Here is a 27,888-nt window from a genome sequence, read left to right as displayed (position 1 = left end):
GATACTTACTCATGTATCTGACAGGCGTAGCACTCCATCTCCTTCACCACAGTCTGCAGTTTACTGAGCAGCTTCTGGTAGGCATCCAGAGTGAGCAAGTCCTCTTCCCGAAGCAGGAAGCGAAGGCCGTGACCCTCTGCGCGGCCCAGGCTGTGACCGGAGGGCGCCGCCATGGTGGTGATTGTGTGCTGGATGTACACCATGGGGTTTAACTTCCCTGTGGAATGCAAAAAAAACGAACTGGGTTAGCCGGCCAGCAGAGTAACTCTTTTCACACATGCTCACAGAGACGGGATATGTCAGAAAGTTGTGTTTTACAAGGGAATAATGCCTCTAATCACTTTCACAGCACACATCAAGTGATAGGTCATTGTTGAAGCACTTTACATGCATTTCACGGGGATGCTTCATGTTGATCTTTAATCATCTTTTAGTGATATAATACTAAGTTAAAATTATTATATATTTTTTTAATTATCTTTTTCCAGCTTTAAAATCCTTGTGGGTCAATCAGGGAGGTGATCTTTTCTGTTAAATTAACAGGGAATATGGGTCCACAGGAAAGTAGTAAAGCAGCATGATAAATACATATGCTTTTAGTGATATAATACTAAGTTTAAAAAATATATACAATAATTTTATTATCTTTTTCCAGCTTTAAAATCCTTGTGGGTCAATAAGGGAGGTGATCTTTTCTGTTAAATTAACAGGGAATATGGGTCCACAGGAAAGTAGTAAAGCAGCATGATAAATACATATGCTTCCTTCAATCTGAGAGGTAACTTTATACCTCCTAAAGCGTTTGAAACCATACAAATCAAACTAGTCTGAAGATACCTCATCTGTGATGGTCCTTTTTTTGCATGTATACTGGATATGTATTATGTTTATGATGGTATAGAGGTTAATATCAGTTATAATTGAAGTATTGATGAAAGAATGCTATAGGATGAGTACCAGATGTCTCTTTCAGACCCTAAAAAGCTTACAATATTGAAAAATTAATAATAAAAAAAAATGATGATATAGGAGAATAGCATTTAGCAAAGTATGTGGGCTTCACTGTTAATAATGTTAAAAACCTCCTTGTACAGTTTTTCTTGCTGTAGGACATGTGTTGCATCTCACCTTGCTCCGTGCTTTTGCTCACTTTCTCAATTGTAGAGTTTTTCCGGCTGTCCAGCTGCACACCAAAAGCACTTCCCAGGGAGGTGGTGGTTTTGGGATAGGAAACCTCCATTACGTTTATGTGACAGTTAGTTGGGCAAAAGTCACTACTGTGCAATGGGGAAACCTTAGTCTTGGCTTGCTTGAATGTTGGCCAGGCTCTGTTCTTCAGCATTCGAGAAAACTAAAGGCAAAAACACATGATATAAATAGTCTGTGGTGCAAGTCAGTCCAGATTTCTTGAAGAAAAATCTTATTTCACAAATTACTCTGGTTAGAAATTGCTGAATTTATGACTGAAGTGTTTAATACCATATTTGATGATACAGCAAGACTTTAACAGGACAGAGCTTTGACCTCCAGGAAGTATTTTGTTTTTTGTAGGAGAAGGGAGGCTGATATGGAGGTCTAGGAGACTAAACAACATTTCACAAACATGTCACATAATGAGAATTCAGTCAATGAGTGGAAATAAACAATAATACATTGCTGGCTTCTCAGCTTTTAGAATCAAAGTTTAGGAATTCCTAGTCTTCACAGTTAGATAGACTGGCCTCCTCATCAGGCCTCCTTCTCTATATTTCTGCATATTGTTTAATTTCCTCTGTTAAGTTAACACCAGACACTTTGACTCAGTAGCAATCAGGGGAATTCCACTAAGGACTTTCCAAAAAATGTCCTGCATTTCACAAGAAGTTAACACACATGAATTCTGAAAGGAATTTATGATCAATAAAATGTAGCATAAGCAATGGTTAACAAACCAAACAACTTCCAAGTGATTTATTTCCTAGACATATGTAGAAACTATTAAATATAAAATATATCCAACAGACATAGCTTGGTTGGATAAGTGTGCACCCTCCTTGTAATAGCCATCTTAAAGTAGCTCAGGTCTAAGTAATTGCATTCAAAATTACACAAAATTAAGTTAACTGGCCTCCACCTGTGTTAAATTGTTGTGATTTACAGGATTTCAGGATAACTTCAGCAGTTTCTGCAGGTTTCCTCTGCTGGGTCGTGCATTTCAAAGCAAAATCAACCATGATCACCAAGGAGCTTTTTAAAGGACTCCAAGACAAAGTTGTTGAAAGGCACAGATCAGAGGATGAGTATAAAAACATATGAAAGGCCTTAAACATCCCTTGAAGCATGGTCAAGATTATTGTTATGAAGTGTAAGGTGTATGGACACATCAAGACTCTGCCTAGATCAGGCCGTCCCTCCAAACTGGATGACCGAGCAAGAAGGAGACTGATCAGAGAGGCTACCAAGAGGCAACTTTGCAAGAGTTATAGGCTTTTATGGACAAGACTGGTCAAAGTGTACATGTGACAACAGTACAAATTAAAAGGGGTGTAGACTATCTATAGGCACTGTATTTGTAACTTATCATTCAGAAATACCCAATTCAGAACAATATTTCAATCTAATGTACTATAAACTGGGATACAATGTATAACTAGTTTGCAGAAGAAAAGAGTTTCCATTCATGCTGTTTAAATCATAGAGACTCAGAGGATGCAAGAGCTTTCTCAAGCATTGTTTTTAAGTGTAACACTAAGGCCAAAATTAAATCCATCAACTACCCATCTGCCAATTGTAAATTCCATTTGTCACTTAATAGTAGATTGCTGGTGGCCAGAGCCTTCTAGCCAACAGGAACCCATCCATCAAACACTAGATAATTTAGGCCCATGTTGGATAACTATACCTTTTACTATAAGTCATATTTCATAGGGATTTATTATTTGACTACAAATATATAAAAAAAGAGTATTGAATCTGCACGATACTGCAGTACTTCAATGGATTTGAAAGATGTCTGTTTGGTCAGTGGTGGCTCGAAATCAGACGTAATCTTGGCACATACATCAGTTTAGTTCTGGTTATACAGCCCTTTTAGAATGATCATATTCAATATAGTAATTCATATATAAATATATATATACACATCATCACATTCATCCACCTATATTGATCCACTGCTGGATGAAGGCCTCCCCAAGATGTTTCCACTTGCTTCAATCTATAGCTTTCCTTTTCCATGTGACGTCTGCCCAATTTGTCTGTAGTTTCTTCTAGGTCTTTTTTAATATCTTACATTTCATATATTTTATTCATATTATAGTTTTTATTTATATGATATAAAAAACTTAAAGAGCATGAAAGTATTCACTTGTCAAGAAAACTCTAGGGCAAAAATCTGAAAACCATGTTACAAATGTTGTCATTTGTTTGAACTATCTGTACTACACTTTTATGCTCAAAGGCAAAGCTTTAAAAACCTTATATTTATATAGTAAAATAAACATCCTTTGGTGCTATTATTAAGAAGGATGCAGTAATACAAGCTCGGGTTCCTGCCATTTCTTCATATCTAATTAATTTGCTACTAGCAAAACACTAACATTTTTTAAGTGTGATGCAAGTTAGTCACAGTTTTCGAACAGGATGTACTTTTTTTTCAGAGCAACATATTCATTTTGCTTCAGATTTGTACGGCTTTTAAGGTTAGGTTTTATTCAGAAAAGATCCTTTAACCAAGAACTCTGTTTTATTTTTGTTGATAGTTTGTCTGTCCTAATCCTGGCGGCCTTATTGTCGTTTTAAACAGCTGGGGGGATTTAGCTGGTGCCCGATAGGAGGGTTTTTTGGGGAATTAACTCTGTTCCACCTAATTCCACATCTCAGAGCACCAATGGGAATCTCAGACCAAGCAGCCTTGAAGGTCTCTCTCTCCTACGCCTTAAAACAAGTAAAGTAACTGATAATGTTAGGTTGTAGCTTTGTAGGGATGGAAAAAGTAGTATGAGAAGTTATATTTAAAAATGGATATATGTAAAAATATAAAAAAATCACATGACTTTAAATGCAATATATTTTGTATTGAGCAGTTCTGTATCACACTACATTTAGATTGGATACCAGAGATGTTTGTGTTTTTAAATCACTCAGTTTCTTTCTTACCTTTCTGTAATTGGTTATTCGCCTGTTGATGTGCTCAATCCTCTCACTGCACATGACAGAGAACTTTGACTGCAAGTCTTCTGGGATCACTTCACTGATGGAGCTCAGTCTGGCACAGGTCTGGACAAACTGGTCATCATTCTTAGCCAATGTCTCCAGAATCTGTGTATAGGAAACAATCACTAATCACCAACTGTGACTTTTCTGATTTTCCACAGTGACTTCCAGCAAAGCAGAGTTAGAACCCCAGTGATGTCATGGCCTATTTCTCAATCTCTGATTTCTGGTACATAGAATGAGCTGGATATGAAAATCTCACTCCACAGAATACGTTTCTACTTATAGAAAAACCTGATTTTCGAAGAAATTTGGTGGAGTTCCCCTCAGGCAGAGAACTGAGAGTTCTATGGAGGAAGCAAATAAACTGCATTTGCATGGTCTACGAACACACTAAACTTCAATTTAGTAAACAAATGATGCAGCATGCTTCAGTAAATGTTATAAATCTCTGTCCTCACAGCCATATCTTTAAATTATTTAAAGACAAAGCCCAGGGCTGATGTTAAAAAGTAATATTAAACACTATAGCTCTCAAACTGCCCTTTCAAGAAAATGTTCTAACTGCATTTTTCTAAATAAATAAAATAAATAAATCTCAAGCAATCCAAGTTATAATGAACAAATGACATGACTGAGCAGTAAAGGAACACAATGACCTTTAAAATCCAATCAATTTGTGACATTTCATAATAAATTATAAAGCTATTTTAATTAGAACAAAAATCATATCTGCTGAGCTCATTTAAATCTAGGATAACTTCACACAAATGCCAAGGAAACATAACAACATCCAAGGTGGTGGATAAGATTGAATCAGAAGTGGTCAACAATGTCTATACAGAATGTATGGAGAAGTGAAACTTAAATACATGCATTCAATGGTATTAATTCACCTGAAGACAATCCAGAACATGTATACTTGAGTGTGAGAAAGAGATACAAATACAAAAACAAATAATTGTGCTAGATTTTGTATTAAACTAAAAAAGAAACTGCAAGTATTTCTTGATTCCATTTCAGTTCTCTTTTTGGTACACTGATGGAGTATAATACATATCAGGACTTATATAGTATAGACGTAAAGTCCTGATATGTATAATCATACTCCATCAGTGCTTTAAGTTAAGTATTAACTACATAACTGCATTTAGACAGTTACAATATACATTCACAATCAAATGTATTATTAGAAATAATATTAAATGACTATATCAAAGTCATAGATCAAATGCATTTTTTATTGTACACTTTACAAAAAGTATAACTATGTAGGTTAACAATATCAAATAATCCTAGTGCTAAACAAGGTGTGATGGCATAATACAAATCAATTTTAAGCAATAAAGAGGAGCTTATATATTTGTACTTATTTATTTCCTACCAAACCGAGTTAAGGAGTTAAAGGTGTCTTTGATTAATACATCTTCATACATAAGTCCAGGGATATAACAGCCTTGGTTATAACAACACATCAATGTATCACTATTTCCACAGTCCTGTTACGGCTTCAGCTACATGCAAACTTCATGTTACGAACTTTTAGGAAAGAAAGCAGAAACACATTGAGACAACTATTTAAAATGGTAAGAACAGGGTGATTAATAGTAAAATCTGAATAAGCATAGATTTTCCATTTTGGAAAGTAATGAGCTTGAATTTAAGCCAAAACAATATGTATTGCTCCTTTCCAAAGTTGCTTTAGGAGATATACATTTCCATTATTATGATTTATATACCACAGTGCGTTTAAAATTAACACTTTTTCAAAAAATGATTTAATATGTAAAAAAAAAAAAACAGATTGGGATTGCTTCCATTGATAATATATAGCTTCATCTCAGCAAATGTGTGATATTTCACTAGGAAACTAAACATGAGTCAGGAGACTGGACTGTCATGTCATGTCTTCCCATGAATACTTCTACTACAACTGAACTATGTGAACATTAATATTTTGAATTAACTCGATTAACCGAGCTGTGACTGTTTTTACATTTACCACCACTGTGGCAGGCAGCTCTGAAATGAATAAACCAGCATACAATCACACAATTAAAAGAGTAGAACTAGCAGCTAAGCAATTTATGGAATAATTCTGACCGTGAAATCCACAGGATGAAAACAGAATTACTCTTTACTCTAATGGTAATGCCATTTACTTCACACAGGGTGTGTGGTCTGAAACAACCAATGTCAGAAACATTACAGCAGTAGCCTTTGTACTACTTAGAATGTATTAATCAATATACACAGCCAAAACACTGGATACAACAAATTTAGCAGACCAGCAAGCATTTTCATTGCTAATTATAATGAGTAGAACCAGATTATACATATTCTTTTAGTTTAGTACCAATTCTTATTTCTACAAAAAATAACATTTTACTATAAGACCAAGGCCATGCAATGGAACAAATTATTCTCTGCTCTTCCACAACTTTAAAATTTGCACTTTAAACTTTAAAATATCTGCACTTTATTTGATTCTTAATTATTTGTTTACTTAAAAAAAAAAAACACAAAACACACAGCAAGGGAAGTGAATGTTTACTGCAATCATTCGACACAAATGGAATTCAGATTGCTTCCCAAACCCACGTTCTCCAGCCTCAGCAGAACACAGTCATGCAAACACAGTACCTTAGCCGTCAGCCCAAAGAATCCCTTTGGTTCGACCATCTTCTCCAGTACATGACATTTAATCCCAGCCGTACTGTCATATTCGTACACCACGCCGTACTCCAGGTGCACGTTGTCCACAGTCAGGCTTACATGGTCCTTCTTCCCATCGATTATGGCAATGGTGTTGAACTTGTCCATCACCTCTGTAACACAGCAAATAACACCGGGTTCACGAAGTGTGCCCCTTAATTACGGTTGGCTTCAAATCATTCTAAACATGCTGCACAGTACTGCATTAAATAATATCCTCATGACATTATGATGTAGGTTACATGACTCATTCTCCAAAGTGAAATCCACTTGGTGAAAATGTATTGTCTAATTTTCCTTTTATTGTTAATTAAATCTCAAACAGCTCATCAATAGTCAGCCCAAGGGTTAAACAATGTCTAGCAATTCTTCTGCAAAAGCCAAAGAAGAAGTGATTCTCATCTCCCATCTTATATTGGCTGTTTGCAACAATTAATCATTAAATTGAGAGAGAGAGATAGAGAGAGATTTACCCATCTATCCTTTGGGTGTGTGAAGTATTGCTGAATTAATTAATTAATGAGTAGTTAAACAGAGGTCTGAAATTAACTGATCTTATAACTCATCTTGATATGAGACTAAAGTATCATTATATGTTATTAAAGCTTGTGGTTGGATGGATGAGTTATGTTCACTGGCGTTTTTTTTTTTTTTTTTTTAAATCAAGGTCTAACTCATACCTTCAACTTTACATTCAAACACATCACCGCTGTCTTCTGCCCCAGGCTTAAGGTGCGCTTTCTGCTGGCCTTCTTGAGCACCTTCGCTATTGTTATACACCCATTTTATAGAATCTTGCTGGAAAGGAAAAGGTTAAAAATTGGTAAAGTTGAGACTTATTACCGGTTTATATTTTTAAGTGACTAGGCAGTTTAAAAGACGGAATTATAATGTGTGTCAGTGTAAATTATGTTACGACCTCTCTCAAAGTTGTATAAGAATTGTTTTGAACAGCTATATTTTTAGTAAACTGGCTTTTCAAATGCCAATATATTTACTGGTCTACTATTTTATTTCCATTTCCAAATATTGTTTAAATATTTCCATTCCTTCACAGTTCTACATCTGTGGGTGTATACTTTAAACTTTGAACAAAATAAGGAGAAATTGATCTTGATCGATTAAACCATTAGCAAAAACCAAAACCCAAGAAGAAAATTACAGTCCAGCCCTGATCACCACACATCAGCAGTGAAGTCACACAGTCCAGTGTTTCCAAATGCCTCTTCTTTCAGAGCTTTACTATAATCAGCTAACCAACACTGAAACATATGCCTTACAGCCAGAATGACATGATGTTTTCCCTCAATGCCACAGAGGCACCCACCAGCAGGGTGTGCCCTCATAAAGTGGCCTGATCAAAGCCAGAACTCCATCAAGGAACTGTGGAGCAAATTCATAAATCACAAGCACTCTGTTCTGGCACTCCAAGCAATTCAAACACTCTCTGATAGTGCCAGCATCTTCTATCCAGTATCAGGTTCTCCTATAGCAACTAGTAAAACCGCGGAGAAGCCAGAACTATAATATTTCTTCTGTAATGACCAAATCCTTTCACAGACATTAGCAATGTTACAACACGTTAATAACAGGGCACAATGTATGATAATTTATATTCAGTACAGCTGAATGTATGCCTAAACTCTGTGGTACCATTAAATACGATGGCTTACCTGTGTTGGCCTTCTGTATTTCCGGCACGCCGTGACATGGGCGATAACACTTGCATGGCTCTCCTTGCTTACATTTATTCCATTGACTTTGATTATACACTGGCCCGGATGAAGCCCAGCTATGGCAGCCACAGTACCTGCAAATTAAAAACGGTAAGTGCAACATATGAACTTGAGTTTCCCAGCGTGGATGGTGCATCTGTACTCCCTTTTATGCCAAGAGATAGAAAGGCTAAAACAGAATCTGAACCAGAATGTTACATATCATTTTCAGTTATTTGGATTGAGTCACACTAACAAAAACCCAAATATAAATTATGAATGTATTATCTGACCATTATTACAGGCCCAGGGGAAGAAAAATAAATACAATAAGTTGGGAAATTAAGTATCTACTTTAGTGGAATAAAAGGCAGAATTGTTGTGTTGGTATTTTTTTAGGACTGCTGCATATTAACAAGGCAAGTCTCTTACTTGAGTTACATAAATAAGCCTTTGGCAGAAAGGGATTATTCTTGATGTGACTTTATAGTAACAATCTATTTTCTGTCTCACATTATCATATATTACGCACTTACAATGAAGGAATTAAGGAATTCTATTGACTTTTAATACACTTGCAAGAGGCTGCTAATAGAATTTGCTTTCAAAGCTCATATAAGATCTAAAATTTAAAAAGCCTGAGGAAAAGTCAAATGTTTCTTTTCTTTTTATTTAATAGTTCTACAGGAAAGGGAAGAAAGCACTCTATCATCTTGTCTTAACTTCTGCCAGGAAAATGACAGAGGGCAAGGAGGACAATACAAGGTTTCGAGTTAGAGCACAGAGGAAAAGTCAGTCACTTTCAGAAAAAGCTCTTATAGATTATATATTTTTAGGAGCGTTTTTTTATACACTTTTATCCACAAACTGACAGCTGCATCTTTTGAAGCCTGTGCGGCAGAACTTGCATCATGTGTGGCCAAACCTCATGTTTAGAATAAAAAATATACAGTGCCTACAATGATCATTCAAGCAGTGCCACATTGCGGTTTTTGTAATCTTGTACATCAAACTTGAATCTTGCAAAGAAAAGGCTGCTCGTTTGTATTTAGTACCTTGTGAATGCAATTGTATAATAAATCCCTGTAGCAGAAGTGGGTGTGCATTCCTGATCCAAAACACTGTATAATCACCTCTTCAAGACTGCAAAACCCACCAACACCATTTAAAACCATAACAATGGGAATTGTAGGGGAAGGGAATTATTGCATTTTTCTTGCATAAACTAAATGGCAATTAGAGGCTTACATATTGTGTCAAATGCAATGCATCAACATTATCAAATGATTATGGGAGTGCCACCATTTCCATTTCTAATCCTATTACATGGCCTGTAGATTTAAGCAAAATCCTCGCACCGCACTTTCTTCATTACCTTTCATAGTTATCAGGAGATAGAAAGACAGAACCAATGTTAGCAATTTTCTTCAATAAAACCACACACCAGAGAAAAACTGTAATAATTCTTCATCTCAATGGCCATTTGTCCTTTCAATTATATACATTATTGCTCCACAGTAGCATTAGGTATCTCATCCGTGACAAACTGAAATGAAAAGCGTTTTCCAAAGAAACCAATTATGAATCACTGTGTCAACTGCAACCCTTTAATTAAAAACAATAAGTCCCAAAAACACCATATATTTTGATGTACATATTACATACACCAATGAATTATGTTTCTGATCTTGTCAGCACCATAGACCATACTTACTCTCCTAAGAGAGAACTAATTTTGTTTTGCAGTTGCCTTGGATGCCACGTGGATATAGCACGGATACCAAGGAATGCGATTAACAGATATGCACCAAGCTTCCACCTCCTCCCCCAAATTATACAGGAAGGCTGGTAAAAATAAAACTTCATTTCCTGTAACATATAATGCCTGAAGTTGCACCTTTCAGTTTAAATTGCAAGAAATACAAATATGAATGTCTGAGCCTTGCAAATACAGACTTAACACTTCACTGTCTGGGTTGTACATTCAAACATCAGCAGTGGCAGTATCAAACAATAAATCCAAACCGTGATCAAAATTCTTAATTTCATGCCTTCAAATGATACAGAAATCTCACTCTAATGAAAACAGCCATACAAATTCACTCTCTTTCTTTGGACATGCATCATTTTGAACAATGCTGAAAATTCACTGCTCAAAATTTACTTCGCAATTAGCCAACATTCTCGGCTCTGTGACTCCATCAGTATGTGCTTGAGAAAGGATGGTCTATGGGTACAGAAGTGCCCCGGGGGCAGAACTGATGTTATTCCCATCCAGGAATATATAATGTGATCTGACCCAAGTGATTCGTTACACTTTCTAAAAGGTAAATCAGTGGTGTGCATTATCTCCGCATTGAAAACATCCGCTGAGTATTTAGTATTAACCCGAGGGAAAGTCCATGGCAGAGCTGGTTAACCTATGTTTGCATGTTCATTTATCTTTTTTTTTTCTTTTTTATTTTTTAAGAATCAGTCCAAACAGTAATTCCAAGCAATTCATCATTCTGTATTCAATTTTCCATATTTTTTGCAGTCTTTCCGGTAAAGCCTGTCAATAACACCAGTTACAAGTTTCTCCTATTGTGAGAGCCCTAGGAAGAAAGGATGAATTTTAAAATCAGCATCCTGCTGCCCTTTTGACCTCCTGTGGAATCATCCCAGCAGAACATGTGCTGGATGCCCTCACCAGGTGCAGGGTTAGACCAATACCAGGGCATTTAACCAACTAAATAGCAAACTTCAAAACCTTCAAAACCTAATCTTCAATTTGAAACCACTACTTTAAAGTAATTGGACTTCAGAGGAAGAAGCTAAGTTCACTCAATTTATAAACTTGACTCGTAAGAAGAATGAGAGCATAAGAACAGAGGGCACAATTAAAACAATCACTAAATAATGCCTTGGTTGTTTTTCCAAAGCACAAACACATCAACTGCTGCCCTGGAGTCTTAAAATCCTCATTTGCTTGATTGGAAATGATATCATCTGCTAAAGAGAGAATCAATTTCCGAGCGGCTAAAATCCAATGAAAGCTGGCTTGTTTTACAATCCTTTCACAGCTCCCAAAACTAATCTGACTGCTTTTAAAGGCTGTAAGCTTCAGCTGTGGAAAAGTGTGAATTTCCTCTGATGCATTTTACACTGTGGCTCTGTGAGAGTGATTTACCTAGGAGCACAGCTGCATGACAGCTGTCCGAAATAAACAAAGCTGAAAAAAGCAGACTTGGCTTGTTTTTTTTTTCTCCTTTTTCATTGCAGTTATCCAGTTCCTTACCTCTGCCAACAGCATGCACAACGGACGGCCCGAAGCCCCTTATCTGGAATCCCAGACCGTCAGCAGAATCGGGAATCTTCACAGTTCTTCAGGAGAGAAGATCAAAATCGTTTTACTGCACGTCTACAGATAGAAACCAATAATATCAATATAATTGATTCCTCTGTGTGTGCAATGTCTCACAATTGCTAACATCAGTTTCGGTTGGGTGGACATTATATTATAATTGTGTAAGTTTAAAAACAAATTCCAAATTGAAAGTTAAATTCCCTTTATTCTCCTTGCCTGCGATATGATCATGTTTTACAATTACCTAATCTGATTAACCAAGGGTGCTGGTTAAAGTGGTCTACAAGTCAACCCTGCCAGCTTAAACACATGGTTAACCTCAATGTGACAGTGTATGTCAAAAATGTGTTCATCACTCTGAAACGAAAAGAAAATTAAAGGCGTATTGCATTTATAGAAAAATAACCTTGGATAGAGGATATGACAGAATGAGAATATGCTGGGAATTATATGCAATACTTGTGACTTAATTTCCAACAACATCTGCAGGTATTCCCCAAACTTACTCTCTGGGTTTTGTGCTGACTAGGACCCGGAGGGGCCCCCCGCTATTGAAGCATTGCCTCAGGAAACTCTCCACTTCCTGAAAAGGCCTTAGGAAAACCAGGTCTCCGTTGATGGCAAATATTTTCTTCCCAACCTCCAAGCCAGCCATCTGGGAAACAACAAAATCAATAAATATAAAAGTTCTAGGAATCTGGAATTAAACTATAACATGTCTATTCTTACTGTTAAATACAGAGCATTCAAATATTATACAATGAATAGGTTGTTGATTCCTGATGAAGCTAACAGAGGATGTACCATTTTAGTACCTGGGTTGCTTTTAATATGTATATTGAATGGGTCTACATTTTCAATTTAGAGTTCGTTTCGGTCAGAAAAAAACATAATATGACAGAATTAGAAGTACTACTTGTATGTAGCTGCCAGTACAGCATTTTAAAGGTATACCACTGGCAAAAGAGCTTATAAAGGAACTCAATAAAAGTGTCATCTTTCACTAGAAAGCATACTTTTCAAAGATAAAACTCCACTCAGTACTGCCAGAAAAAGTACAATGCATGCTCCTTCCAGGGGCTTCCAGGACCTGCCTACAATAAGTGATCCATAGATTTAATTTGAGCTTTTTACAGCAGAGCTGGACCATGCAAAGATAAAAGATTTATCTTACAATATAGGCTCACTGACCTAGGTTGTTAAAATTCAAATAACATTCAATTGTGGGATTACCAAGAGCTATACAGCTGAATCAAGCAGCCCTTTCACAGGATAATACACATCATAAAGTGAATAAACAAACACTTAAACTATACCCAACTTCAACTCTGTTTTAAATTTAGCACAAGTTCTAAATAAGGCTTTTACAAATTTAAAGTTAGCAATGTACAGAAGAACATTAGGGGCACTCAAGAGAGAAATATATATATATATATATATATATATATATATATATATATATATATATATAGAGAGAGAGAGAGAGAGAGAGAGAGAGAGAGAGAGAGAGTGAAAAAAAAGTCAGATTTTGAGATTTAAAGTCGAAAGTTTTGAGATTTAAAGTCAAAATAAACTTTTGAGAAAAAAGTTGAAAGTCCAGGTTCAAACACCAACAGCATTGATATGGTGTTATACGGGGACTGGTTAAAACCCAAAACAGGTTCTAGATGAGAGGAAGGTTATCGTGAAGCTAAAAATGCTTTGTAGAGCTGTACTGAACTAAAATTAAAGGTATACAAGGGAATTATTGATATCTAAATTACTGAAAAGTATGCCTTGGAACATTATTATTATTAATTGTTCAAATTGACAAATAGTGTCAACTATTTTGGTGGTATGTTTCCAGTTCCAGAAATAACTCCCCATCCAAAAACTACCTTTAAAATCACTATGATTTTTGTCTTTTCAATATTAGAAAGCAACCTTGGAAAGCTAACACCCAATCTAAGACACAAACTTGTGGCATCGGGGACACTAATTTCCACAAATGGCACCCCAGCATGAAATTACTGTAGCACTATTGCACCTTAATGTCACTATTACCTTTACAAATTCTGTTCAGTTTAACAAATTGTAGAAAATGTGTATACATTATTATTATTATTAGTAGTAGTAGTAGTAGTAGTAGTAGTAGTAGTAGTAGTAGTAAAACACAAGTTTCTGAAAGCTCAGAATAAGTATTTTTCTGTTTTAGATGTCTTTGAAAATCTTTCCACTGTTCCGGCGTTTTGGGTTTTAACCAGTCCCCTTATAATAACATATCGACACTGTTGGTATTTGAACTTTCAACTTTTTTTCTCAAAAGTTGATTTTGACTTTAAATCTCAAAACATTTGACTCTCTCTCTCTCTCTCTCTCTCTCTCTCTCTCCCTCTCCCTCTCCCTCTCCCTCTCCCTCTCCCTCTCCCTCTCCCTCTCATATATATATATATATATATATATATATATATATATATAGAGAGAGAGAGAGAGAGAGAGATATTCCCTCTCGCTTAAGTGGCCCTAATGCTCTTCCGTAGCAATGCGATTCCTTTAAATAAAAGAAACCACAATCAAGTGATTTACTGGATTTCTTTGACATAATACTGAACTGGTTTGACTGCTCTTACTGCTACAACAAGACATTACATTTTCCCCATATTTCGCATTCTCAAGCATTTCTCCTCAAATCTCTTAAAATGGCATGGCAGGATGAACAGAAAAGATAATAAGGGTCGCCACTTTCACCAAGGGGTCAAATTTACAATCCCCTACTGCTGTTTCTTCGGAACATACCTCCATCCAAATGTCCTTCAAATGTTGAGAATACAAATATGCAAAACTAGCATGCAGTGCAGATGAGACAGACTCTGTCTGGGCCACTGGGACAGTTTCTAACTCTAATTATCATACCAAGATAACCATATATAGGCATCCCCTCTGACAAACAAAATTGTTTAGATGCCTGCTGTACTAGAAAAAAAATGAGCGCACACACACGGAAACAAACATCATGCGGTCATGCTGTTAATGCACGACAACAGATCCATTAGAGCTAGGATTTTAACTAGGAGTAAAAAACCCTACCTCTGCATACGATCCCTTCTCAACAGACTTGACAATAGGCACTCGATTCCGGTCTTCTAAAGAAAACCCATAACCGCCATCACTAGGTTTAATCTATGGAGAAAACAGAAATTGCAGTAGAAAATGTTAATTAAATGTACATCAATTCATAACTTTATAGTTAAGAGTATAGTATGAATACCAGACCATACTGTCATACATTCAAAAATATATATATATATTAATTAAAAAATGAATTAAAATATTCATAAATCGAGTAAATGACTACATCCCTGGCAACTGTATATCTTCTCTAGTAATAGTCTACTCCTTTCCAGTAATAACAAGGTAAGGATGGTGTTTATTTTCTTTGGTCTGAATTATCCCAAACACTACAACTCCAAAAGGCATTGTAACCTTTCCTCATTAAAATTCACAGTCTTTTCCAACTGAGTCTAAAACAGGCGAAACATATTAATCCTCAATATGAAAACACAGCTAGTGTTAAAATACAAAGTTTCACTAAGAGAAGGCAAACTGGATTGATTCTACAGGTTCTCTTTCCTGGGCAGCATGTCACTTCCCAGATATGTGCTCTACTTGAGTTGTACAACACGACACAATGAAAACCATATGAAAACCTTGGATATCCTTCTCAATCTTAAGTGGTTTCAGCTGTATTCGATTAAATGTCCCTTACCAGCAAGGACTTAGCGATTACATTTTCAACTATTTTTAAATCGTGCTTCATGGGCTTGTGCTTGGTGTTTGATCCTTCCATTTCCTCATCGGCAAAGAAACGGAACAAAAGTGGCTCATCCCTGAATTCACTTTTTTCCAGCACTGTGAAAACAGGGGTTACAGCAGTTAGCTCTCCATCCATCACTGTGACACACTTCTGAAGCTGCTCGGTCGCAGTACATTAAGAGCACACCACACACTTTTGTTCCATTTCGCAACATTGCATTGGTGCTTTCACCTCATTTATACAATTCTTGTTTTTTTTGTTTAGTTTCTTTTGTGGTCTTTTGTTTTCTACAGACATATCCCATGATATACGTCTGTAGGAATTGGATCCATATTTATACGCAGACACCACACAGCGTAAAAAAACTAAACGGCAAAACAGATACTTTATATCTAACATGGGAATAAAAGGTGCGGCACAGAAAGCATGTGGATGTAGAGAGAAACAAAGGGAGATTCACGATAACATGCTCTTCCCCCACAAAGCACAGGAGATCAAGAGACTACACAGGAGACTGAACATTTTTCAAAGGTTTTTGCACAAACTGTACCATTTTAAACCATAAATAAGAATTTTACTTTTCTTAGCCCATGTTTTCTCTGGTCATATTTGCATATTTTAACTTATTTCTCAATTACACCCTTTCAGAGTTTGTATCCTTACAGTTCCCCCTCAGCTGCATCAATATTCTACAAACTCCGAGAGGATATAATTGAGAAATAAGTTAAAATATGTAAATCTGACCAGAGAAAACATGGGCTAAGAGAAGTAAAATCTGTATTTATTTTTTTATTTCTTGGAGTTAGGGAACAATTGCACAGTGAAAAGGGATCACTGATAATAAGAAATAGTTTGACAAACACTAATAAATTAAATTCACCACCAAATCAGACTATTTCAATAAAATGTGAACATGTTTGACTAAAATGTGAAGTGTTAGTCATTTAGTTAGTTTAAAATATGGCTCATTGATAATGAAAAAAAAATGTTATAGTAAACACATTAACGCATACATTAACATACATTAACATTATGTGGATGTGTGCATGTGTGCAACAAATCTGGGCAATGTGGTAATTTGTAACAATGACATCATGAGTGCACCGAGGGATCAAATGCATTGCAGACGTGGATGATGTGGATGTTGGAGCCCAGAACTCCATAAACAAGCAGTAACTATGGCAACTGCTCATTCTCACTTGGACTGACACACGTCTACTTGTTTGCCAAATTTCTGTCTTAAATACAGGATCTCACACCCACAGTATTAAATATAGTACTTTCAACTTGTGAATGAGTTTTGTCTTATTTTGCAGCAGTTGCTTGTAAAAGTGTTGAATATTTTTAAAAATACATCTGTGATATATATGACCCACATGACCTCCACATTCAAAGCACCGCCCATCAAACTGAATGGCTCAAGTTCAAGTACAAGATGATAACTGTGATTGTGGAAATTAGATACCTCGTAAAAGTTTTATTTTAACTATTATTGCTTCATTAATTTCTTATTTAAAGTATTGTTTTTGTACTATACTTATTAATGTATATATGAGCTTTAAAACCTTTACAATGTAATCCTTTGTGAGTTATAGTTTATCGGATACATTACTGTATTTTGTGATTTTGTTTATAACAAAAATAAAGAAAATACCATGATGCATGAATCCATTGTCACAAAGCTCCACACCCAAGATCAACGCCTCCTCTCTTGTCCGGCAATCACCCTTGAAAAGAAAAGAGTGAACATTATTCTTGTTACTCACGACCATCTGCCACAATGCCTGTTGCTCTGTTTGTCTCTAGATTTCTGCGTTGTGGTTTCAAATATATATACATGAGTTGGTATAGCACAGTCTGGGTTTCAAAGAATGAAGCATTAAACGAGAGATGTTTCCACAGGATGCAAACATCTTTCAATGATGAAATAATACTTTGAAAGACAAAAGAAAACGGACTTTCATGTTTCAATGTAACATTTCTGCCTAGAAACCACAGGAATGTTGTGTAATATTACATGCCTTTCAATCTCAAAGTGTGATACATATTAACCCATACTCACTGTGTATAAACCTGCTATTTAATCACACCACCATTTTTGTGTTCTATTTTTTTCATTTTTATAAAACACAACACTGTTGCTGTTTTATAGTTTATTGTTTCACTCCGTTTCCGCTTCCACATATTTTAAATGACCAGCCTGTTTAGAAAACAGCCACTTCCCTTTTCCTTTCTTTCATCTTTTCCCATTTCCTTTGGAGAAAATGTGTTTTCAATATGTACCCGAGCCAAGATTTTACAAAGCATTTAAAAGAACCATAAATTCGAACAGAAGAAAATACAATAACAGTCTTACCTGTGCTATAAGCCAGTCTATCAATTTATTTGCCATCACCACAGATTTGTATGTCCTCAGGTGGTAATCCTTATCCCTTCAACATAAGAAGTCAAACATTATTTCCTTTCATCTGATCAAGGGATTTTATTGAGACTGAACTTCACCTTGGGATGCTTCAGAGTCAACTTTGACCATTGCCCATTACATCACTCTACCCTCCTGACAAGGTCTGACCTTTGAAAGCTCCCTCTTGAGTTGCCTATCAGGTACTTCTTAAATTAGATTTTATCACCTAGACAATAATCCAGCTCTGATACTGAGGCACTCCGGTACAGGAAGGCATTCAGACGAGCAGGAGCAGCCAAGAACAAATCAATGTCTGATCACTACAGTGCGCTTATTATTTTAATGCCTTAGGATGTTATTGATGGTAGTCAGTTGTATTAAAAGGTAGTTTTTTGTTGTGGCTTGTTAAGTATAATTTTGCATTTATTTTAAACATTGTAGTTTACATTCTACCTTTCTGAATATGGATGCATTTTCCAATAATAACCCTTTAAATCTGTAGATTTCTGTAATCTTCTTCGATCTCTTCTAAGACTATTTGAGTAAATCCAGTTTGGGATACTAAGAGTATAAACAGTGGGACTGACAGGATTTTCTAGGGCTTATATTTTGTTGCAGTTGTTCTACTTCTTGCTACTATTTAGATGCAAATTATTCTGTCGAATTGATGAAGCAAACGTGAAAATCAAGTCAGGTCTGCGCGTTTAGTTATTTCTTTCGACTTCTTTCAAGGACAAGAGCAGTGCATTATGTAACGGGTGCTAAAAGTGCTCATGACAGGCTCATTAACCTGCTATAAAACATGCCCAATTGATTCACATTTCAATAAATATTTATTTTATTTTAGATCTTAAATTTGTCAAAACTGGATGGTAAAGTTGCAAGCAGCTAAAGTTTATTAATTTTTTTAACTGCCATTTTAAACCCTATATCTGGGGATTCCCAGTTCAGTGGTTTTTTTTCAGTGGAGGCTTTACATAGCCAGTGTGAGACCCCTGGAATTTATATCAAAAGTAGTAGTTATTTTCCCATGAACACTGAGTCTCCTGAGAAACATTCAGTTAGGCTTCAGTACTGGAATGTTCCTGCTGCCAGGTCTTATACTTTGAGATTTAATGATTAAGGGAGTGTATTCATTTTAATTTATGTGCATTTCATACAACCTGTCATGTCACATCTTGCAAGATCATATTTTTAACTCAGAATTAGGTTTAAATTACATTATTTTCTGAAATACAAGATAACCGCACTAAAATGTATCAGATATTAAGGCTACTTTTTATGTAAAATTGCAATGAACACAGAAAGGTTACCTTTTCTATCACACATTTTGATATCATGATGTTTGAATTTAATGGCTGGGTGAAACTGTACTTTAGTTTGCCCAAGGCTTAGACCAGTAAAAAACGCAGCATTTAATGTGCTGACAACAAAGTCTGAACAGCTCTTTTTAGCCGTACTATGTTTTCTTAGAACCTGTGATAGCTTTTTCCTTGAACACAGAGTTGTCAAAATGAAAAATGAAGAGTAAATGAAAGAACACCAGATTACCATCTGCCCAGGTTTTCTGAAACACAGGTGCCAGAGAGGTCACTATATTATTTATGCTTTCCCTTATCCTCAAGATAACAATTAGTGGTTTATTTCTATAAATATGCAGAATATGTGTATTTCTTTCTAATTATTCAGAATCAAAACAGCATCTGTGTTCTGCATATGCTGCTCAGCAGCAACAGATTTAGCAGTAGTTTCTCTGGCTTAAGTTTACTGCCAATATTTATTACATAATAGGATTTAATTTCTACATCTCCAGAAATGAAGAAAACACTGCTTTTCAACAATTTGAAATATGGGCTGTGTAATGCACTACTGCACATGGGAGCGCTTGATTTATAAAGAGTTCTTGTGGGGAAAGCAAAGGCCTTTTGCCCCCTTCAAAGCCCCACTTCCCTATATAGCAATCAGGAAATTCCACCCCATTAAGCTGGACCCAGCAGCTTCAATTATGAAAATGTCATTCTTTAGGCCACAGTCATTGTGTTGAACCCAGAGGGCTGCAGGCACCCGGCAAGTGAATAGACTAATTTCTAAACAGATAGCTTAGTGCTTTCATAATTACAACAGAACCATCAAAGCTTTCCCTGATATTCCACATGTATCAAAAGGCATCCCAAGAGATGGGTTTAATGCAGAATTTTAATACAAGGTTATAGAAAAATAAACCAAATACAAAAAATAACCTGTCTATGACATAGCCTCAGTCCACACCTTTGATTACATAGCCCTGTCTGTTTGCTCCTTATTCTGCACTTGAATATGCAATAATGCCAAGAGTTATTTATTGCTGCTGAAAACTCTACTGCACGCTGACTAAATGATTGAATAAAGGTGCACTGCATCACAAGTGACTTATGATGTAAAAAACACTATAAGGTATAGCTCCTGAGTAACATGCATGTTTCTTAAATATATAATAACCATGGAAGGCATAACATACAGTGTATAGAAGACTACTAAATTCACAAGACCACATGGATATTACAAGAACATATTCACTCCATAAACACTGTAAAAGTGGTCTCCATTTGCCAGTACTTTAAGAAGGCAAGTTTAATTTACTGTGGTCACAAATTGCTGCCTTATTCAGTAATTGCACCTGTTTCACATTTTCATTTTGGTAATAAATCCTGTTTGGTGCCATGTTGCACATTTCTGCAACTGGGCTGTTTAACTCGAAAAGCTCAGCGTATGCAACTTTTACTGAACCTGCCAAATTGGGAAATAGCCTCAACAGGGATAAGACTGAATGACTCTCAACATGTTGAAAAACTATTCCCACAAGATGCCAAAAAGACTTCCTGTAGTAGCTGTAAACACTCCTCCATGCCCCCAGACTGCAACACCACCTCCAGCAGCCTGTCTCTGTATATGACTAGAACCCAGCCAAACTGAAATCACTCCATCTGTTCAATTTCAAACATCATTTTGGCACCACACACTGCTTTTGGGCAATCGATGGATGGACTGCTTTTGTGTACCTTATTCAGAATACCATCTGCAAAGCTATAGATCAGGGGTTCCCAATGTCTGGTGCTGGAGGGCCAATTTCCGGAGGTTGCATGGGATGGGGGTCCCACAATAGAAAATTCAAATCAAAATCATACCTTTTTATATCCTATACAATTCTGTTAGGGAACATTTATGAACATTAATTGTTATTTTATTATTTTCCCCCAAATTACATGTGCAATTTGTAACAGAATATTTTCAGAAAGTGTAAAAATATAAAAAAATATAAAGGTTCAGAAAATGGGTGGTTGAAGGTTGGCTTTGGGGGGCCGAACCAAACATCCTCGAGGGCCGCACTTGGCCCCCGGGCTGCACTTTGGGAACCCCTGCTTATAGATCAACTCACATCCATGAAACGGTAATATAGTTTGCGACTCGCCATTCTTTCTTTTAACCAAATGTCATGGATTTGAAAAAGGTACTTAGTATTCACAGATATGACATGACATGTATGCCGTATAGTATCTGTGCCATATGTATTGTTCTTCTCTTACCTGATCACTGGTGTGAATAAGCTGTGAAGTCGGCAGTACAATCTAACACCCTGGAGACAAAAGTAAAAAAGAAAAACAAGCACTTAATCAGAAACGAGGGCCCTGAATCACATGGGTCTCATTCCCAGAGTGGAAGTGATGAATTCATATGTTTCCATTCATAACTATTTCTTTAAGATGCTACAATAACAAAAAGCGAGGAAAGACATTACCTTGGAGATGACGTCCTGCATGTCACTTCTGGGATGGTAGGTTCCATCATCGTATCGGAATCTGTACAGCACTGGCTCACATTTGAATTGGTGCTTGTCTGTAACTGAAGAGCAGGGCCAATATATTTACATTGAGCTGATGAATAAAAGTACATACAAATGATAGTTTTTAATTCAATATTTCTCATCCTTTAAGCACTGAGCAAGCAGCATATTACATGTTTAACTCCCTACTCTGAATGCTGGCATTGGGGCACAACTTTATTATATTTCAAAGAGCAGTTGTGTAGTTCCTCTGTAAGAGACTCTCTTCTGCTGGGCAGCCATCTACCAGGCCTGTGGATCCACTCTGGTTCCAGACTTACCATGATGGATGATGCCGTTCTCCAGCAGAGCCTGTCCGAGGTGAACCCCCTCTTCCGCATTGTCAGTCTCTCCTATCTCCATCAGCCAAGCTACAAACTCACTGCAGGAACAGAAGCAAGACAGTTCTTGAAACGTCTAATACTCTAGAAAAGGGGTCGGCAACCCTTGCAACAAGCTCTTTAAGACCTAACTTGCGTCTACTGACAGCGATCTAGTCAATTAAAATTGCTATCTCACCCATAAATAACCCATAAATACTAAATTCCAATGTAGTTTACACATAAACGTAACACTGCATGGCTGAATCAACCGAGCAAAAATAATTATATTAATACTACTTAAACATAAGAAAAACATTTGGATGTAAATATTATCCAGTGAAGTTTTGCTACTGAAATAAATGCAATCTACTTGAGTTAATGTTGTTGCTCAGCTCCAGCCGAGTTTCCGCTGAGCTGACAGGTGTTTGTCTGATGAAATGACACGCAACTGCAGCTGGAAGTCATGTCACCTCACTGCTCAGAAGTCAGTTTTTAGCTTATGGTTCAACAAAATTGTCAGAATATAGATTTTTGATACACTAGCTGTATGTTCTGCACCAGTCTGTTTAAATGTAATGTGCAATATACTCTGGGAAAATAGTTGCGTCTTACAATATAATTCACTATATAGTCACTGCCAACACCAAATGCATAACATAGCATAAACTGACAGGATGAAAGATGTTTTTGTTCATTTCTGCCTGTAATTTCTATTACTTCTATTCCAAAGATGTAGCAGACAGTGAGAAATAACAATGGAAAAATGTCATCTTATGAACTAAATTTGAAAAACCTGTAGAAATAAGTAATATTCCTGTTTCTGAAATAATTTGTTTTATCTTTTGAACTAAAATTTAATTATATAAAGCAGTAGCTTGACAAAAAAAAGGCAATTTAAAAGTTGTGGAAATTATGTTTATATTTTTTTTCTAGAAGCAAACCAGGACTTACCATGGACTTAACATACCATGGTTTATGTTAAATAGAAAAGAAAAGCATCTTTAGTGCAGTACATATAATAGATGTATAATTCCTATAAGCACTTTCATAACTCCCATGGAGATACAAATTACAATTAAAATGGTTTAACACCTCCAGTCATTCAAGATTGCAGCTACACACATTAATAAACATAATAAACATTAATAAGTATAGCTTTCCAACAGCACACTTAATAGTATATCCAACATTTCACAAGCTGAGTTAAAGATACTATGTTAATATATCTGGAGGGTACTGAACCCTTCAAGATCTGAAGACTGTAATACGTTTTTCATCATGCCTCCCTTGCTAAATGTTCCACAAGTCAGCTCTTCAATCTGAAACCATGCTGCTCTTCATTGTTTTTTGGCACTGATAGGCGGGTTGAAATGCAGAGATATCATTTTACCAGCCTCGGCTCCCCAGTCATTACTAATAAAAAATAAAAAAAACAGATGACTGTTTGAATACAAATCTCTGGTGAACTGTAACAAATATCGATTCTGTGATGAATTGAAATGTGAAACAAATCCAAGCAGTTTCTCTTGTAAGTGATAAAAAGCATGTGCTTTTGTGAAACAAATTTGATTATAACGAAAAGGTAAAGGTTCCTTTCCTTGTCTACTTGGGGGTACATATCAAACCCTATTTTCATGAGGCAGGAAAACAGCAACACATCATGCTAAACATACAGTGCATCTTTAACTACATTAGATTAATACAGGACATGCAAAAATCAGTTCCTAATGAATTCATGTAAGTAATTTTGGGGAAGCAAAAAGTCTGTTTGCACAAGAGTAATAAAAACGTAGTCAATCTTAAGCATGCCAACTGAAAACCTGGAGGACTACAAGAGGTCAGAGAAAGTTCTTTGCCTGGAATACAACAAGTTTGAAGGACATAATCTTTAATCACTTTATTACAAGGTGATACTTCACATTTCACGTAAACAACTCTACATTTTGTATCCTTTTCTAGTTATATACCATATATACAACTGAATTAACTTGTTTGTTTGTCTTAAGTATAAATCTGATTGGGCAGTGTACCATTGAACCTTTTTAACTGTGGAAGGTTACGACACAGTGTCCTGTAAATTCTTCATCAGATATCTGTGGAAAATGGACATTGATGTACAGCACAAAGACAGTATTTCAAATAATACTTTTCATAATTATTATGCAGGATTTAGCACCATGATTTGTGAGAAACTTCACATTAAAGTTGCAATTTTAGAACCCAAACTAAAGAAAAACAGCCTTGAACATTCACACCAGATGACTAATTGTAGGCTTCAAGTTAAAGGGGGCTCTGGTCCATAAAAGTGGTAAAAATAGTTTTCAAAGCTTACAAGTTAGAGAATAGAGCATTAACAGGATTTTATTAAATAAGGGTACAAAAGATTTAAAGCATTTTTTTTTTAAAACAAACCAGCATGCATCTTCTATGGAGAACCCAGATGAATCCGATGCCTAAGTGTATCCTAAAATGACAGGGAAGTGCCAAGTAATGCAACTGCAACTAACTCTGTACAATAAGTCCAGGTGAGCAACTTGTACAAAAACATCCACAAGATAATATACTTGATTAAAAATGCAGATGTTGAAGTACATATTTCACAGAGATCTGTATGCCAAACCTGTATAAATACTGTCAAGGAAGGCTACATCAAGACCATATGGTCATTTAGGATTCAGGAAAAACACCCACACATGAACATTGTAAGTAAAGCCTAATCGTTTTAACTGAGTGATTCGTTCCATTACCGCAGTACTTTGAAAGTTGTATTGTCTAGAGAGGGGGAAAAGAAAACAGTTACCCTTTCCCAAGAACAGAACTTTAATAATCCAAGTTAGCCACAACTATGCAGAATCAGCAATGTCCAATTTAAAGACACAAACATATTTAAGGGACTGTTTCTGCAATTAACGTGTACCTTGAAGTTAAGGAGCAGACTGAAAACAGCATGGTGCGAAGAAATCACCTAACAGACAAAAACTAGTGCATGAATGCAGCTTCATACATGGGTAGTTCTGCTTGAATGTTCCCTAGCGACTCGAAATGAGAAATATTTAGAGAAAAAACTAGATAAGTAGTAGTTCTGAGATATTCTGCGTTTTTACAGTTCAATTCCTACAGACAATGTCTTCACTTCCATTACACAAATATCACAGTGTCAGACATGCATGCTTACTGATGTAATGGAATGTGGGTACTTTATATGAAAGATTTTAGTAAGGGGGATACATCTAAACTATGTGGAGTGCTCATGTACTGTTCTTTGTCAGAAGGATTAATAGGATATGGTAGTGTTACTGATTTATGTGCGTCCAATGAACACCACTGGCTTCCACAAAACACGAGGAGCAGTGTGGATCACAAAGCCTGCTCAGATTACACAATTGGTTTCTCACATTCTGGGTCAGTATCTTCTCAGGTAACGTTTCCCAGTTTAATGCTTTCATTCTTGATGCATATTTTACATGCCATAATGCTAAAAGAAGAAAATGTCAATTAACATTAAAATCCCATGCAGGAATAGTGAAACCATGTCCGCTGTTGGCTGTGATGGCTGCAGATGCAGTAAAACTGGGGAAAACATGCTGAGGACATCAGGGGAGCTTCACTATAATTTGTGCAACTGAGAAAAGAAGTCCCTGCAAACAAGTATATGGAAGAACGCTCAGTGGAACCGAACAGCTGTGTGTTTGAACAATTAATCCACTTTTTACTCCTTTTTCTGTTTAATTATTTATCTCAATAGACTTAGCTTATTGGGAAATGCCTAATTAACATAGGATTTACAAGTAAAGAGTGCAAAAGGGACCCAGTTTTCCATTATGCAAGCAAATGTGCAGAAGCAATAAAGTGGTCAGCTGGAACTCCAATGTGATTACTTATGTAATAAAAACCAAACACTAAAACGCAATATGTTCAAGGAAAACTATAATTGGCATACAGTTGCAAGGATACCTAGTCAGTCGCAAAGCACCATCTGAATGGAGCAAAACCTGGCTAAACTGCATGTGGTAATATTTTAAGAACAGCACTTTTAGAGCACAAATAAAACCTTAAATTATTCATTAGGAATATATAGAGCAGTTCTATACATAATTTACAATACAAAATGACTTTCACAAAACCTTGATGACAGTTAAGGCAAATGAAAGATTTTAGGAAAATATTGTAATAGTTCTAATTAGTTTGAAGAAATTAATTATCAGAGGAAATTGCTTAATTGATGCACTAATTGTTAACATTTCTCAGAGAAAGAACCTAAAATTATTTTAGATGAGGTTCCATGCAGACACTGGACACCAGAATGCAGTGTCTTCAGGGGATATCTGCATGATTTATTGCAGTGTTCAATAAAAGTGTTGCACTTAGAGAGAAAACCAATAATCCTTAAATTAAATTCAGGAATAAATCCAGAAGGACCTTTTTTCCCTAAAACTAAATGGCAGGGAAACATGATCAAGTTTCTTCCCCCAGTGGAAAGAAGCTTTTTATGCATATATTGAGAATACTTAACTGCTTTAACAGTGAATGGAGGAAAACAAAATGAGATAAAAACCTATCCTATATTTTACCTTCACCTACATCCCTAGATACAGACAACAGATTTTGTGCAGTCGTGCTGCTGCTGTCTGGTACTTCTCTCAGTCTCACTGCAGAAGAAATCTAAACCTTGTTCAAGATGGAAACCTTGTTTTGAATCTCTTTAAATAAGCATTTCTACTGCCACTTACCTCACAGACATCATACAAATAGTACTAGTGAGCATTTCTGTGTGATGGGTTAAAAATGTAATAAAACTGAAAACCACTGTACAGTAGGAGAATAGTTGAGTGAAAGAAAATAACACAATCACTATATAACCCAGAAAATATATCTATAATGCAGAGTATTCATACTTGTAGAGGCAATCCTTTAAAGAACCTATTTGCAAGTTTTAATGTCCCATAAACAGAAGAGCGGAGATCCTTTCCCTCAGTGTAGCAAATGGCAAATGTTTCTACAACCTAGAATGTACATATTGCATTACAATACAGTTTATTTTTCTCCCTATGTTTCCAGGAAACCTGTAACAATATTGTGTTGAAGAACCATAGACTTTTCAAGTACTCCACTTCCTGCATCCAACTGTAGAAAATGTAATGGAAAAGGTCAGCAGATGTCAGCTCAAATGACCTACCTTCCAAGGAAGCACTTAGGAAACGTGGTGAGTTTGCGCTTCCTGTCCTTGATGAGGTTGCCCTGTTTACTCATGGTCTTGTAGAGCTTCTCTCCTTTCTCTGACACCATAACCCATGTGTCTTGCTCCATTCCCAGCCTAAGGCCTAAAAAAGAGCAATCGAAGTGTGAGACCCACCACTTAGACCCAAACTCCAGAAGTACATGCACTGCCTCTATAAACCAGATGCATTAATTGGTTAAAACAATTTTTCAGCATGATTTTGTATTATTAAAAATGTTTGGAGATTAAATGATGAATCTAACCGATATTTGAATCAGGACAGAAAGGCACTGCCAAATAATACTTTCCTTTCTTTACATT

General features: G+C 36.1%; 1 protein-coding gene across 1 annotated transcript in view; it reads right to left on the bottom strand.

Annotated features, from left to right (window-relative positions):
* prex2 (phosphatidylinositol-3,4,5-trisphosphate-dependent Rac exchange factor 2) overlaps window positions 1-27,888 on the bottom strand; it is a 112,936-nt gene that overhangs the window by 46,216 nt on the left and 38,832 nt on the right. The window contains exons 10-25 of the mRNA XM_066720793.1: window positions 27,526-27,670; window positions 22,308-22,408; window positions 21,943-22,046; window positions 21,731-21,780; window positions 18,120-18,195; window positions 17,418-17,490; window positions 15,716-15,858; window positions 15,037-15,129; window positions 12,477-12,625; window positions 11,902-11,987; window positions 8,583-8,719; window positions 7,590-7,707; window positions 6,838-7,022; window positions 4,138-4,299; window positions 1,129-1,351; window positions 10-217 (exon numbers count right to left, since the gene is read on the bottom strand). Coding sequence (XP_066576890.1) covers window positions 10-217; window positions 1,129-1,351; window positions 4,138-4,299; window positions 6,838-7,022; window positions 7,590-7,707; window positions 8,583-8,719; window positions 11,902-11,987; window positions 12,477-12,625; window positions 15,037-15,129; window positions 15,716-15,858; window positions 17,418-17,490; window positions 18,120-18,195; window positions 21,731-21,780; window positions 21,943-22,046; window positions 22,308-22,408; window positions 27,526-27,670 — 2,053 coding nt within the window. The remainder of the gene's footprint in view (window positions 1-9; window positions 218-1,128; window positions 1,352-4,137; window positions 4,300-6,837; window positions 7,023-7,589; window positions 7,708-8,582; window positions 8,720-11,901; window positions 11,988-12,476; window positions 12,626-15,036; window positions 15,130-15,715; window positions 15,859-17,417; window positions 17,491-18,119; window positions 18,196-21,730; window positions 21,781-21,942; window positions 22,047-22,307; window positions 22,409-27,525; window positions 27,671-27,888) is intronic.

This window comes from Amia ocellicauda, chromosome 2, assembly GCF_036373705.1.
Source record: "Amia ocellicauda isolate fAmiCal2 chromosome 2, fAmiCal2.hap1, whole genome shotgun sequence".
Classification (NCBI taxonomy): Eukaryota; Metazoa; Chordata; class Actinopteri; order Amiiformes; family Amiidae; genus Amia; species Amia ocellicauda.
Note: the sequence above shows the minus strand (reverse complement) of the source record. Positions and strands in the feature narration are given on the sequence as shown.